This window comes from Mastomys coucha, unplaced genomic scaffold (assembly GCF_008632895.1).
Source record: "Mastomys coucha isolate ucsf_1 unplaced genomic scaffold, UCSF_Mcou_1 pScaffold16, whole genome shotgun sequence".
Classification (NCBI taxonomy): domain Eukaryota; kingdom Metazoa; phylum Chordata; class Mammalia; order Rodentia; family Muridae; genus Mastomys; species Mastomys coucha.
Window position 1 is genome coordinate 48,885,482 of NW_022196898.1, and position 16,130 is coordinate 48,901,611.

Here is a 16,130-nt window from a genome sequence, read left to right on the forward strand (position 1 = left end):
TCACTGCTATCGTCATAGGCTATATCTATCCTATATGCCCCAAACTCTCAGTGATTATTTTGTTTTGTTGTTGTTTGTTTGTTTGTTTGTTTGTAGAATTTCACTAAGTACAAAGTGTCCTTGGCTTCATCTTACAGCTGAGGATCTCCTGATCTTCCTGCCTCTGCCTCCCATGTGCTGGTACCGCAGTGTGAGCCCCAGTGCCCAGTGTTCCCACTGATTAGTGTCATAACTAATAACTACAATGTTGAAAATCCCTCTTGTCGAAGAATGGCTTGCTCTGTTCACCGTGGTCAGCTGCACACGTGCACCAGTAAGGGGCAGGTTCCATATTATCGAGTCTCTCCATGTAGTGCTGTGTGTGACATCAAGCTGTAAAGAAATGCTTCCTGGCAGCATGTAAGAAGATGACCCAGGAGAAGAGCAGGGGCACTCACGATCTCAGTTACCAGAGAGTGTACGGGGGAGTAGGGAACGCTCTGAGACCCCGTTGTATCACAGCTCTATCTGAATTTCATCCAGTCTAGAACATGCAAACGAAAGAACAAACAGTACAGCTTTCTCCTAAGACTTTGTGTATGCCTCAGAAATACTGAGGTCATCTCAAGGGATTAGTCAAGATCACAGGTGGAAAAAAGGTTTCCATAGTAAAAGACACACAACCTGAAACACAGTTGGGACTCGACAAGTCATTTGTGTTTTCAGCGAGTCATTGATTATAACTGGAACACTGGGCACCAAAGAGGGATCAAGAGAGATGAGTTATCAAGGATCCTATGTTTGGATGTGCCAATCCAAGTAGGCACTTTCCACCCTCTGCCTCACAGAAAGAATGGCTTTGCACTTTTATACACAGGTGCTAATAGCCAGGACACTTAAGAATCACTGTCCTGCCAGGCAGTGGTGGCGCCCACCTTTAATCCCAGCACTTGGGAGGCAGAGGCAGAGACAGGCGGATTTCTGAGTTCGAGGCCAGCCTGGTCTACAGAGTGAGTTCCAGGACAGCCAGGGCTATACAGAGAAACCCTGTCTTGAAAAAAAAAAAAAAAAAGAATCACTGTCCTTACCTAACGTGGTCTTTTGTCTCAGCAAAAGGTTTCAACAGTACATCTCTAGTTGGTAGTTGGTCCAGAAGAGGTGATGTGGTAGAAGCTTCCAGTTTCTAACAATCACATTAAATGTAGATGTGAGTAAAAGAAGATACATGGAGACAGGCATGATGATACACCCCTATAATGCCAATATCCAGGAGCCCAAGGCAAGAGGATTAAAGATCTGGGCTAGCCTGGCCTACATAGCAAGATCCTATCTCAAAAAGCAGAAGGAAAAGCCAGTTGAGATAGCAAATGACTGTCTGCTATTTCTACACATGTCCTGATGTGTCACTGTATTAACCAAATAAATATTAGCTACTCTGTGACCAAATTTCTTTCTCTTTCTTTCTTCTTTCCTTCTATCCTTCCATCCTTCCTTCCTTCTTTCCTTCCTTCCTTTTCTTTTTAGTATCTGAGTCAGAATCTTGCTATGTGGCCCAAGTTTGCCTAAAACTTGAATTTTTCTGGTAATTTTTCTACACTCAAGGCATTCACAAAATTACTGCCACTTGCATTATTCACGTTAGGAAAATGGCGGTTTTGCAGCCAGCTGCCCTACTTCACCTTGCTACCACTGCCTTCTCAGCCCAGTTTCAGCCAAACTCACCACTGGTCGTTTTCATTCCCTGAACACTCAAGCTCTCCTTTCCTGGTAAGCAATGCTCTCTGGCTAACCATGCTCACCATAAAACCCAAGCCTCTATGCGCCTTCAAGACCCCTTTGCTCAGCCCTCTTTGGGGACGTGACACTTGAACTAACTCGGAGCTACTCTATGCATGGCATTTTTCTTGGGAGTCTCCTCTGCCTAGACTGTTTACCTCAACTCAAGTTTTCTTTTAAAGATGTGTCATTACTTTTACTCCTCAGTCAGACAGCATCGCCATTATGGTATTTCTCTCACTTCTCAGTGGTCTTGGTGCTTAGTTCACGTGGGGTAAAATGAATAGCCAGTGTAACATGAGTGCCATCTGAGGAAATACAGATACCTTGAAGCCTGTCTGGTCTGGCGTCCCTCAAGCAGGTCTGTATGACCTCCCTGCAGGAAGCAAAGGGAAGGAGGAGATGAAATACACAGCATTTGAGGCCATACGACAGAAAGCAGAAGGAAGAACACAACGGCCCCAGACTGGCCAGAGTTTAGATGTTACAAGGGAGATTCTGGGCAAAAGACCATAGAGCTATTTTAACAAGAGAATAACTAAACATTAGAAAGTCATAGAGACCTTACATCTGACCCCTTAGGGCTGAGTGTGATGCAGACAGACAGAGAGTCACCATGGAGGGCAGTGCTGTCTGCTCATCTCTCCTGCCCCAGCATCCCAAGCTCCATGGAGCTCATGGTACCCCACTAAATCACAAGGAGCTGTGGGGAGACGCTTCACTAGCACGTGAAGCCTCAGAATCCTGCAGAATCCTTAGGTATATTTGAAGGACGTTATTGATGTCGAAGACCCTGTTGTAAGCAAGCCCTGACAAAAGCCTATAAAATCTGAATTACTACTATCGATTTCATTTCATATGAGCACAGGTAGGGCCAGAAAAAAAATAGAGATACAGTGACATTCGCTTCTGATTTGAAGTGGTTTAAAACCTATTTAGAAGTTGGCTGCTGAGATGTGAGCAAGCTGCTTTCTCGGGCTCAACTGTAGTAGACGGGAGCTGCTGCTACCACCAAGAACCCCACCATGGAAAATGAAATAAACAAGCTCCCATGCCTACATAAGCACCCGGGTGGAACCACGTGATGTGAGTATTATCGTCCTCACAAGTCTCCCCCCGCCCCCATAGCAATACATTTAAGCACAGTGTTTGTGGTAAGCGAGGTGAGGATAGCCAGCCGTTCTCAACCCGTGGGTAGCGACCCCTTTGGGATCAAATGACCCTTTCTCAGAGGTCTCACTCATATTAGACATTTACACTACGATTCATAACAGTAGCAAAATTACAGTTATGAAGTTGCAACAAAACAATTTTATGGTTAGGAGGGGACCGTTAAAGGGTCACAGCATTAGGAAGGTTGAGAATCACCAGTTTAGGATTGCTTGGTAAGCCGAAATTTTGGTTCTTTCTGTTCTGCACAGTGCTAGGTGATCCTGGATAAATCCTAACCTCTCTGAGCACCAGTTCCTCATTTGTAGGACAGAGACAATCCCTTCTGTGTAGGATGCCAGGAAAACTCCACGATGGTGAATAAATTCTAAACGGTCATGAAGAATTAGCGTGGCTTGCATCTTTTCACCACTGCATTCATCCTCAACCATAAATCAGTCTGTGTTACACATATCTCGGAAGACTAAAAACAGTAAGAGGAGCAGCCCTGCCTTATTCATCTCTGTGCCAGCCTGCCTTGATTAGAAGGGGTCCTCGGAACAGTGCTGTGGAGCTTCCGCAGGGTGGCAAGCTTCCCACCCTCACGGCCAGTCTGCACAGGAGCATCCCAAGTGCAGAGTTGGCTTGGACCACACACACACCAGTTCAAAGAGCCTAAGACTGTTTATTAAGTCAACCAAATACACAACAATGGTTGATTTAAAAAAAAAAAAAGGTTAAATCAAGTGTTTCAGGAACATCATCCATGACTACAATGGGCAAAATGTTAACCAGAAGAGACAGAAGCTAGCAAAATGGTCTCTGTACAAGGTTAGAAAGAAATCACTTTGGACTTCATAGGTGTTCCAGTTTTCTTTCTGTTGCTGTGATTTAAAAACAAAACAAAACAAAACATTCTGACCAAAAGCAACCCGGGGAGAAAGAGTGTGTTTGCCCGATATATCCAGGTCACGATCCATCATTGAGGAGAGCCAGAGAGAGGCTTGAAGCAATAACCATGGAGGAACACCACTTACTAGCCCAGTCTCTGGCTCACTTCCTTACACAGCCCAGGCCCACCTGCCTAGGGACGGCACTGTCCACACTGGACTAGGCTGTCCTGTATCAACTAGCAACCAATAAAATCTCTCTTAGACATGCCTCCAGTCCAGCCTAGGCAACTCCTCAATAGAGGTTGACTCTTCCCAGGTGACTCTAAGTTACGTAAAGTTGACAATAAAAAAAACGAGCCAGCACACACGGTCTCCTTAGCAACCTCCCTTTGTGGTCATTTCCTCACAAAGGCAGCCATGCATGGGATGTCAGGGAATGAGAATGACTAGCCATGCATAGGATGTCAAGGGATGAGAGTGACTGTATTCGGTAAATTGTATTTAAAGCACGGGTGTAAGGCTGTACCAGACCCTTGGGATGCGGTTAGCCCATTCCTGAGATAAAGGCTTGTCTTATTGCCAAAGCTCAGTGTAAAGCCAGGCGGGGGCACAGAATAGGAAGGTTGCAACCACTGAGCACGAGAAGCCCTCCGCAGGATGCCAACACTAAAACAAACAAAGGTGCAACCAGAGAGAAGTCTCCTGCAAAACGGATTTTATGCTGGGTCAAAGTAGGTAGGTAAAGTGCGGGCTGGATAGGTTTGAGGACTTGAGTTCGAATCCGTATTAATCACATAAGAGCAGAGTATGGTCACACATGTCTATACCCCAGCTCTGGGTTGGCATGAGTGTTGGGAGGGTGGGAAGCACAAGACCAGCACATCCTGGTGGCTCACTGGCTGCTCTGTCTAGTCCAAAACCTCAAAAACAAACACAAAAACAAAGCCGGGCGGTGGTGGCACACACCTTTAATCCCAGCACTTGGGAGGCAGAGGCAGTCAGATTTCTGAGTTCAAGGCCAGCCTGGTCTACAGAGTGAGTTTCAGGACAGCCAGGGCTATACAGAGAAACCCTGTCTCGAAAAACCAAAAACAAACAAAAACAAAACAAAAACAAAAACAAAAGGCAGGGTAGTGATCGACAAAGACATCCCAGTGTCTACTTCTGGCCTCTATACATACCATACAGGTGCATGTATCTGCACACTCAAGTCAGTATACACAAACACACACACATACATATACACACACACACACACACATACACACACACACACACACACACACACACACACACACACACACAAAGAAGCCAAAAGGTAAAGAGTTTGAGGGGTTCAGTTGCTTACAAACTGATTGTTGGACCAATAGTGAGACACAGCTCTAAAGGCAATCAGATGTGCTTGCAGTTCATTCCATTTATGCAAGAGAGCATCCAGAATGGGTCAGGCAATACTGCTGTGGGGGTGGACATATTGAGTCACCACCCTTTAGTCTACCATAATGTCTGACAAGCAAGGAGTATTTCAGGGACATACTTTCCCAGGCTGCGCTCTGGCTGGAAAAGCCATCTTCTTGAAGGTCTGTCCTGGGTTCGATGGAAAAGAAATAACAACTGAGGTAAAGAAGAGAAGGGGAAGGTTGGGAGAGGACTTCAAGGAGAGCAGATGGGAAGGACCACAGTGTGTTGTTCATGATTCTCCAGCCAGGCAGCAAGTCAAAGTTTCTCCTAGGCACGTCCATTACAGAGGCCAGTAGATCTCTGTGAGTACTATCTCATCCCTGGCTTACCTTGTGAATTCCAGGCCAGTCATGGCTACAGAGTAAAAAACTGTCTTAAAAAAAAGGTGAGGGATGGATGCTGGAGAGATGGCTCATCAGTTAAAAGCACTGGCTGCTCTTCCAGAGGACCCAGGTTCCTCTCCCAACACCCACAGGGCAAGCAGCTCTCAACCATCTATAACTTCAGTTCCAAGAGATATCATGCCCTATTCTGACCTTAGTGGACTCTGCATGCATGTGGTACACAGGCATACATGCAGGCAAATTATCAGTACACAAAATAAAAATAAAAATTTTTAAAAAGGCCTCTAAAAATGGGGGGTGGGGAGAGCCATCATATTTATTTCTGAAGAACTCTTTAATTTCGTTCTTCTTTTCATCGTTACCTGGGAGAGAAGAAGTTAATGTGTTGGTTGTTTGAGAAAACATTTGGAATGTTTCAAACGAGGCTTTAGAGGGAGTTGGATTAAGGAAGCAGCAGGTCTATGGTGGCAGTTCTCACAGCCACGGATAATCTGCTTGCAAAGGAGCAAAGGAACTAATTATCTTTGGAGAGGACTGTGTGCCTGATAAAATAATTAAAAATAAATGGCTCTCCTTAGAAATGCAAATTACCAAGTACTGAAGAAACCCTGGTGGTCACATAGACAATAAATAGATGTGTTATCTGAAGTCCTTTATTTGATTGATTTTCAATTCTGGCTACAGCCAGGCCTGCACAGTGGAAACAGCTCTTGAAAGCCTTAAACCACCACACCTCACCCTTGGGATCTCTAGGGTGAGATTAGGAAACTCAGGAATCAGTCTTGACCCTCTGCTTCCCTTGAACTCACACTCCAGTACCATGAGACAGGGGCATGACTGCAGAGCCATCTCCCAAGTTCTACTGAAACTCTTTCCTCTGACCCAGTGCTTTCAAAGAGGGTACTGGCCACGCACTATAATGGTAGGCTAGTGTGTGTGTGTGTGTGTGTGTGTGTGTGTGTGTGTGTGTGTGTGAAGGAGTTAGGAGGCCTTGGGGACTGGGTAGAACACTGATGGATGGGTAGGGGGATGTTCTTCAATGATGACTTACTATCTCTTAAACCAAGCATACCTACCAATGTCTTCCTCTCCCTCTTCCCCACCCTCCTTCCTTTCCCTCTTCCTCCTCCTCCTCCTTTTCTTCTTCTTCCTCCTTCTTTTTCCAAGACAGGGTTTCTCTGTGTAGCCCTGGTTTTCCTGGAACTCAGTCTATAGACCAGGCTGGCCTTGAGCTCAGAGATTCACCCACTTCTGACTCCTGAATGCTGGGATTAAAAACATGCACAGCACGGGCCAGTGCCAATGCGTGCTTCTAATCCCAACACCCGGAGGCTGGCCTTGGTAAGGGGAGGACAATTGTAAGTTGGAGGACAGTCCAGACTATATGGAACAGGGCTATATAGTGAGATCAAGTTCAAGGCTGGCCTGGGGCTGGATCCCAAGGCCTTTTCTCAACATAACAAAAACAGAAGCAAAAAGCATCCCCAGTCATAAAAGCAGGAAGCCAAATAAAAACTTCACAAAGGCTGCACCATGTTACCCTTTTGTCAAAGAACCAGTATTGACAACAACTCTTACACTTTTCAGCAGGCATTTGTAAAGGGGATTGGAGGAAAAAAAAAAAAACCGTTGGATTTCTGCCTAGAAAAAGTTATATACTGATTGGGGGAAGTCCGATTCCAGGCAAGCCAGTCCATGCTCTCAATTCCTCTTGCTTTGCTGATACCTGGTTTTTCCTACATTTCTTATCTAGAGAAAAATGATTTCCCTTGTGACTGGGCCAAGCTGATGTTTCCGAGGGAATAGGTAATGTTGGAGAGGAATGAGAGAGGAAGGAAGGCTCGCCAGCTGGTGTTCCTCTCTTTCCAGATGAGGGCTGGACCTCCCTCCAGTAGGTGAGGCCTGTGTAAGCAGGGGCAATGACACTATCTGCTTCTGAAAGATGGAAAAAAAAAGAAAGAAAAAGAAAAAGAACAAGAAAAAAGATGGTTGCTACACAACAAGATGTGGCTAACAGCATATGCCCACGGCATGTTCCTTCTGGTCCCTAGGTAGCCTGGCCATGGTCTGAAGCAGAACTCATTCCCCCAGGTCAGGCCAACCCAATCCCTCCGTCCCTCTTTCTTCAGCACAGGTGTTCCTTGGAACTCAGTAGCCTTCACCGTCCATTCCGGCTTCCTTCTGAAGTGACATCTTTCTCATGCCCACCCAGAGAGCCTTTTCATTCTTTGCACTGAGACTCAGCTGTGACAACTTCCTGGCCTTCCAGTACAAGCAGAGGAAGGATGTGAACAGAAGGAGCAGCATGATGAAGGGGCAGATGACGAGGAAGTGGAGTAAGGGTCCCGAGTTGCAGATCCGGGAAGAGAACGTGGGCTCTGCAACCAGAGAAACACAGAAGATAATCAGTCAGCGTCCCAGTGATCAGGGCTGAGGAGGCGAGTACACCTCTCTACACACTATTATCAGCAACTCGGTGTAGATAGCAGGGTGGAATGGCATAGGCCTTTCATCCTGTGGGAGCACTGGGAGAACAGGCCCAGGACATTCCCAACACACACCTCTCCTCTTCCCCTGCCCAGCCATTGCAGCTGTAGAGCTGCCAATGACCTACTTACAACCACCAGCCAAAAAGAAAAGCAAAACAAAAAAGAAAACCTTTCCTTTAATCTTCTTCCCTCAGAAAAGATATGTATAATTCAGTCCTCGTTCTCAACTGTGTGGCTGGCCCTGAATTTTTAACTGAGCTATTCCCACTGCTGTTTCTGAAACTCACAGTGTACAATGATGCTGCCCTCAGTAGCAGCTGTACCCATGGAGGACAGCGCTTCTCCCCCTGACCCATGACACATAGGTAGCCCAGGCCCTGGCTCCTTGCCCTTCCATGCTTGACGCTCACTTCCTGTATCTAAGTCACTGGGCACAGCCCCTGTCTGGCTGGATCTCACTTCTCCCAGACTTCTTACGTGGCCCCAGGCTCACCCCTCCTTGTCACACAGCCCTTTGTTTCAGCCCCTTTCTTCCCTGGATTGAGAATGTCTAAGTGTCCTGGGTTCCTGCCTTTGCTGATCTTAAACCAAATCGAATGCCGTCACAGAGTCAAAGACACCGTACAGAGGCATGCCAAAGCATGCGATCCTCCCGCAGCTGCAGGTCCATGTGAGGCACCATCAACAGATCAACATGTGGAGCTTTAGGGCTCCTGGTCATTTCCCAGGGAAGCAAAGCAGAGAGGACCACGGACACCGCAGGTCCTGGGAAAAGGTGCCCTGGGCTAATGGCTACAGGCCTGGGCTAATGGCTAAAGGTCTGGGTTACAGGCATTCAGCAGAAAGCCACATGTGTAAAGTGCTTCCAAGCACTTACTGTATGTGTCTTCCAACTACATTTATCATATATGTGGGATCAGGGCTATTCTGAACAATCTGATGCTAACAGCAGCTGGGCTTCGCTTGGGAAACCATGATGACAGGAGACCCCTCGTCTTCAAAGGTTAAGCTATACAATTTATGAAATTATGGATTCCCAGTGATAAAACACGTTTAATAGGTCATTCCGACCAACCTCCAAGTGCAAAAAAAAAGTCCCTTGGGGGCCTCACTGATGCACTTTACAAGTCAAAGACTGCCTCTTTGCTGGAAATCAAGAGAGAGCCCAGACATTTGCTGGAGGTGGGCACTGTGAGCTCCCGGAAGGTTGGGCCTGTGTCTTACAAGCCTTTGTATCGTGTGAAGCAGGTCCCCTGGAACGCCTCCAGGATCCTGGAGAAGGAATCAACTACCCAGTGTATTCCCCATGCGAGATCCAGGGTGGCCGCCATCATGCGGAGTGGAGGTCCCTGGTGAACATTAGGCTGTCAGTTCGGAATGGGTTTGGCACAGAGATGCAGAGTTGGTGGTCTAGATTTTTTTTTCTTTTTCTTTTCGCAATTGTAGTCTTCATCTTGCACCTGATTTTCCTTCTTGAAAATGTGATCAACGGCAGAGAGAGATGTTGGAATGTTTTTTTTTTCTTTTGTTTGTTTTGATCTGAGGTTGAGTCTCACTATGTAGCCTGAACTAACCTCAAACTCATGCTCTTCCTGCCTCGGCTTCCCAAAGGCTGGGATTATAGGCATGTGTCACCATGTCGGTTTAATTTTCAATTATTTTCTAACCTCTTTCGGCATTCTTCTCCCAAATGATCCAGCCGAATGATAATTAGTCTCCCAGGTCTCATGTGATGACGCCTTGCTGGCATGGTCAAATGAAGCCAAGACTGCAACGCTATGTTAGAATAGGCCAGGCAGCTCAACCGTGGCCACGGGAGAGAAAGTTCTTTTTATAGCAATGGCCACTGTCAGGAAATGACATGCCCCCTACAGAGAGCCCATCTATGAGAGAGTAAACAGTCTCCTCAGGTGTCCAGACTCCCAGAGAATGACAGACAGCCACAATTTTTCACTTCCCCAAGGAACTTTATAAACCTTGGGGCTGGACTCCCCGGGATATCAAAAGGGTGCCAGTGTAGACACACGCCTCCACCCACATAATGGGTAGACTTCAACTAGCCAGGCCCTTTTTTTCTCACTTCCCCAGATCCTCAGAGCTGCACATCCCCTTTCTAGAATCCCTTTCTCCTCTTCACTCTGCAGGAGCTGAATCAGAGAGAGCCCATCTGCAAGCTCACCATGTGAACCAGTCCCCAAGAGGAGCCCACCTAACTCTGCCTGTGGCCTCGAACGCTCATTAGGGCTCCTGCCATCCGGATTGTCTGTCCTTGGCACTAAGAACCCTTGTAATAAACTTCTTACCCAAAAGGACAATCTGCCTTAGTGTCTCTCTTGACCCCAGGTCTAAGACCTTTCACGGAGAAGGGATGGGGCCATGGAGTCCCTGTGAAAACACTGGCCGTGAGCGTTCCTGCGTCAGAGAGGATGAGGAGTGCCTGTACTGTGAGAGAGCTTGGCTCAGCTCCTCACCGTCAACTCACTCTTGCGAACACTGGGGAAGTTATTCATCTCTCCCCAACCCTCTGTTTCCTTATCAACTAAGCAGAGATAATAATTTATGGGGCTGCGATGAGATGATATGTAATATAACATCTAACACAATACCTAGACCATTTGTTGAGTGGGTAAGCAATAGACATTCGCTAGAATGTTCCTGGGAAAGCTGACAGACTCCTAGGCAACCCTCTCCCTAGCTTACTGATCCCCCACAGAGAGCTCAGATCTGTATTTTACATCTGGAATGTCTTGCAAAAGAGCCAAGTACTAAAGGTTTGGCCTTGACTTGGCACTGCTGGAAAGTGATGTGACCTTTAAGAGGTGGGCTCAACGGGAGGTCATAAGTCACTAGGAGCATCCTTAAAGGATACAGTGGAATTCTGGTATTCATTCATTCATTCATTCATTCATTCTCTTTCTCTCTCTCTCTTCCTCTCTCCCTCTCTCTCTCCTTCCTTCCCTCCCTCTCTTCCTGCCTTCCTCCCTCCCCTCACTTTTTCTTTGCTTCCAGAATGCCAAGAGGTGAGAAGCTTCCCGAAGTGCCACACCCTCTTACCCACCTTGCTACCAGCCCAAAGCCATGGACCAACCACCCATGGCCTGAAAACTCCAAAGCAATGAGACAAAGTATTCCTTTCTTCCTTAGAAGCTATCTCAGGTCTTCTGTCCCAGACACGGGAAGCCGACAACCACAATAGGCTCCTCACGTTCTTCCATGGCTAAATCTCACCCTTCATGGGGAAAGTCAAGCGCCTCCTTTGGAAACCCTGGCTACAGTGATTTGAGTTAAGACATCCCCATCCATCACAGGCATTTGAACACTTGGTCTCTAATTGTTGGTGCTGTCTGGGAGGTTTAGGAGACCTTGCTGAGGGAAAGGTGTCACTGTGGTGGGCTTTGAGAGTTTAAAGATCCACACTGCCCTTGGATGTGAGCCCTCATTGTCTGTGCTAGCTGCCACACCCACGACATGCTGCCTCTGCTCTGCCATCACGGTCTCTAACCCTCTGGAATTATAAGTGCAAACAAATGAATTCTTCTATAAGTTACCTTGATCATGGTGTTTTATCATAGCAATAGCAAAGGAATTAATCCACCGGCTTTCCTTCTAGTCCGGTGGCAGGGAATCAGGAGGTGAGTCTGTGGCGAGAGTCTCACAGATGTTGGGATGGCATAGGATGATGGTGACAGGGGCGGGCACATAGGACTTGGGAAGAAATCTGGCATTGGGTTATTCTGCCCCCGAGACTCTAGCCTTCAGCATGAAGGCACTGCCTTCATGGGAAGAGGCTGCTCCATTTAGAGCAGTCTGCCACCAAGGGTAGCACAGGGCCCTCTGCACAGTGCTCAGTGGGCCAAGTGCAAGCGTCAGCTCCAGTGCTTCTAAATGACCTCTCGGGGGAGGGCACTGTTTGCTCCGGATCCTGCCGTGCCCATTTCCCACCATCTGCCTCTCACCCATGTTTGGATGAGAACTGGTGACACTTGAAACCATTACAGTTTGGCATTTTGAATCAATCCAAGTAAGTGCCCCAGACTCAAAGAACATGGCCTGCAGAACGAAGCCAAAAACGTAATGAACTCACTTCATCTTGAGCAGTCATTTAGAAATTGCTTCCTTCTGCCCATGGCCAGGCACACCAGGAAGAGTTTTTCTTTTGGACATTTTGGGGAGGGAGAGGGAGAGGATAAAGGTGTTTTCAGCCTTTCTCTACCTCCATTCAGAACTTGGGCCATATGAGGTCACTTGAGAGATCTGGCTCCTGCCAAGAACTAAAAGTAGGGTTGGATCCCTGTAGCAAGTACCTCCCAGAGTAGGCGGCCCCTGACAGCTTCCTGTTTTAACCTAATTGAAGGAGTGCTTGTTCATTCTCTCAAGTGTTAGTTCAGTGCCTCGTGCCAAACCTCGTTGAGTACGCCATAGAAAACAAACAAATGGCCTCTCCAGAAACTGCAGTGTGGGAGGAATGCACGTCTCCTTTAAGAATCCATTTCCTAGTAAATTCTTATCTGCATAAAAGCCAAGATATGGTAATGAGTATTATGCTGCCACAACTAATCCAACCTCCCAGAAAGCCTTATGGACTGGCCTCTCACAGCATCAAGACAATTTTTCAGAACACAACATTTAGGTAGTATGTTTGCCTGCCATGTACAAAAGCCTGGGTCTGAACACTCATGTTATATACATATGCTGTAATAGGGCAGATGTGTAATACTAGCGCTTAGGAGGTAGAGGCAGAAAGATCAGAAGTTCAAGATCATCTTATATAGCATGTGTTAAAACAGCCCGGGAGCTATGAAACCTTAACTCAAAAACAAACAAACAAACAAACAAACAAACAAAAAAGACAACACATTTGTACTTAGGATCTGAGGTGAGGTGAAAAGGCTCAGCCGTAAAGCACTCACCCTAGTGAGTCATTGTAAAGAAACAGCTGAGGGAAGCAAGGTCCAGGATGTGTCTGCTCTGCCTCAACTCAAGCCATGCTATCCATGGCTCTTTCGTGAAGTTCTAAAACTAACCCCATCTGGTGTGGCTAAGTAGGGGAGGTGGCGAAGTGAAGAGCAGTTATAAGCTGCATTTGATTTGGAGTCTACCAACATACAGAGTTGGCAATCAGCAGGAACACAACTGTGAGCCGGCAGACATCTGTGCCTCTCTTGGGTGCCCCCTAGTGGTGATGTTTATGGTACAGGTAGCTGCAGGGTGATGTCTGAGAAGGCAAGTCAGAGAACCATGAAGGCTCAGATGCGACCAGGAAGGATGTCAGGAGGAGCGAGGCGGGCTGCCTTCACAGCCAGATGCTGGGCTGCTGTATGGACGCCATCTCCATCCAACCCACTGCCTCTTCCTCTCTGTACTGTAAACATGCCTCTGAGCCTACCAACCTGAACCTGAAGCAGAACAAATAACTAAACCTCATGTACCAATGCTCCCTGCCATTTCTTACGATCTTCTCTCTTGCCCGTTACAGCTCTTGAGAAAGTAACTTTGACCTAACGTGTCTGCTTCCTCATTCTTCAGCCACCTCAGGCTGACTTTCATATTGCTTTTCTGCCCTTACCATGCTAGATCCGGTGAAGATGTACCCATTCTCTCTCTGTCTCTCTCTGTCTCTGTCTCTCTCTGTCTGTCTCTCTGTCTCTGTCTGTCTCTGTGTCTGTCTGTCTGTCTGTCTGTCTGTCTGTCTGTCTCTCTCTCTCTCTCTCTCTCTCTCTCTCTCTCTCTGTGTGTGTGTGTAACGCAGGTGTCGTCCTCCTCTGCCACCCTCTGCCTTGCCCTTTTGAGTCAGGGCCTCTCCTGTAGCTCATGTTACCTTTTGCCTAAGCTGATAGCCAGCAAACCCCAGAGAGCCTTCTAACTTTGCCACCAATAGTTCTGGAGCCATACGTGCCTATGAGGTCACGCCTGGCTTGTTGCAGGGGTCCTAGGACCTGAACTCCAGTTATCATGGTTGCATAGCTGTGTTTCAAGGCCTGAGGCATCTCCCATTCTTATTTTAAGCAGCCTACTATAGTCTTCATCTTGAGCTTCTCTTGCCTCCTGATAACTATTCCGATTCTCCACCACTGATGCCTAGTACTTTACCTCGGGGCGTCCTCCCCTGAGCATCATTACTAGCCACACATTGATATCTCCTAGTGTACAAGTCAGGTGCGGTTCACACTTGGAATTCCTACTATCTCCCAGATAAACTCTTTTTGAGTTGAGGTCCAACTCAACTTGCACAAATCCATCCAATCTACCCCTCTCCCCCAAGCCTTGGTTTGGTTGCTTGGTAAACTGTCTCATGGTCCAACTCCCCTATTTGGTCACACCAGATGGGGTTAGTTTTAGAACTTCCCGAAAGAGCCATGGATCACATGGCTTGAATAGAGGCAGAACAGACATATTCTGATTTGTCTCCTCTGCTCACTCATTGCCCATAGATGTCTAGCTAGCTAGCAACCTCCGATTACCTACTGCTCACTTGTCCCTCCTTCTCACCACCTGAGCTCAGGCCGCCCCTCATTTTGGCTACAGTTTCACATAGCTCACCCTGCTCTGTCTGCCTCCCTCCACCTCAGCTTCACTGCTGCACCCAACGGGAAACTTCTAAACGCTGGGGTGTCACTGCCACACCTGGACCTATGCAGTAGCACCCCATAACTGCCATGATAAAGTGCCCTCACCCACTTTAGACACCAAGCACATCTTTTTTCTTTTTTTCTTTTCTTTTCTTTTCTTTCTTTCTTTTTTTTTTTTTTTTTTTTTTCTGAGTCAGGGTTTCTCTGTGTAGTCTTGGCTGTCCTGGAACTCACTCTGTAGACCAGGCTGGCCTCAAACTCAGAAACCCACCTGCCTCTGCCTCCCAAGTGCTGGGATTAAAGGCATGCACCACCACTGTCCAGCACATCTTAGCTCTGCGCCATTCCACTCCCGTGCTCCCATCATTCAGCCTTGTACTCTGTGTACTAAGTTTCAAGCCTTCTCACACACTGAGGTTGCCTCGCTCTGGCATGGAGTTTTAGATCTTTCTGCCATCTTCTGTACCATTTCCTAGAATACTTTTCCTTCTTCTTACACGTCCATGGTCTAGGGAACCTTCCCAGACGGCATCCATCCCTGACCATTCACTCCAGTTCAGTTGCTCCCTCCACCTCCTGGGACTACTTCTCTGATGATGCTTAGCACAGTGGGTTCAACTCTCCCCATTTTGTGGGAATGACCTCTGCCACATGCACTTCTGCGTGCTCAGATCTCATACGATTACTTATTGAGCAAATGAAAACAGTCTGCCACATAGATGAGTATAAGCATATTACGTATGTGCGTGTGATGGTTAGCGTCCTTAGCTTCACAGAATCTGCTATCACCTAGGAAACAGGCATATCTGTGGGGGGTTGTCGTGATTATTTTAACTGGAGGTGTGAGGGCTTGCCCACTGCCGGTGGGATCATTCCTTAGACTCCGATTCTAAAAACGGAGAGAGTGAGCCAAGCATAAGCACTCACTGCTGGTTCTTCTAAAGCGCAGACACAATGGAACTCACCCCTCAAGCTCCCGCCGCCTTGGCTTTCTTACCATCCTGAACCGTATCTTTTTTTCTTTTGTTTTTTTTTTGTTTTTGTTTTTTTTTTCCAGATGGGGTTTCACTGTGTAGCCCTGGCTGTACTAGAACCTGCTCTGTAGACAAAGCTGACCTCCAATTTGGAGATCTGCCTGCCTCTTCTTCTCAAATGCTGGGATCAAAGGCGTACACCACCCAAATGAACTGTATCTTTGAACTAGGAGTCAGAATTAACCTTTTCTCTCCTTAAAGAAATTGTGACAATGTATGTAACAAGTTTGGTTGGAGGCATAAAGACAAAGGGATTAAAATTTATCTAAAACTTAAAATATGCCAGTGTCAGTACTAGTTTTTTTTTTAAAAAACATATTTGTATCATGATCCTCTTTTTATGAGAAAGCCAAACCCCATATAAGGAAACAGTCTGATGACACAGCTAATCCGTGGTACGACTGTAATCTGACATCTGATGACACAGCTAATCCGT

The 16,130-nt window shown here is 46.9% G+C and overlaps 1 protein-coding gene across 1 annotated transcript in view; it reads right to left on the reverse strand.

The window, feature by feature from the left end:
• Positions 1–6,784: 6,784 nt before the first annotated feature.
• Cd101 (CD101 molecule) overlaps positions 6,785–16,130 on the reverse strand; it is a 38,920-nt gene continuing 29,574 nt past the window's right edge. The window contains exon 9 of the mRNA XM_031374984.1: positions 6,785–7,980. Coding sequence (XP_031230844.1) covers positions 7,751–7,980 — 230 coding nt within the window. The 3' untranslated portion in view covers positions 6,785–7,750. The remainder of the gene's footprint in view (positions 7,981–16,130) is intronic.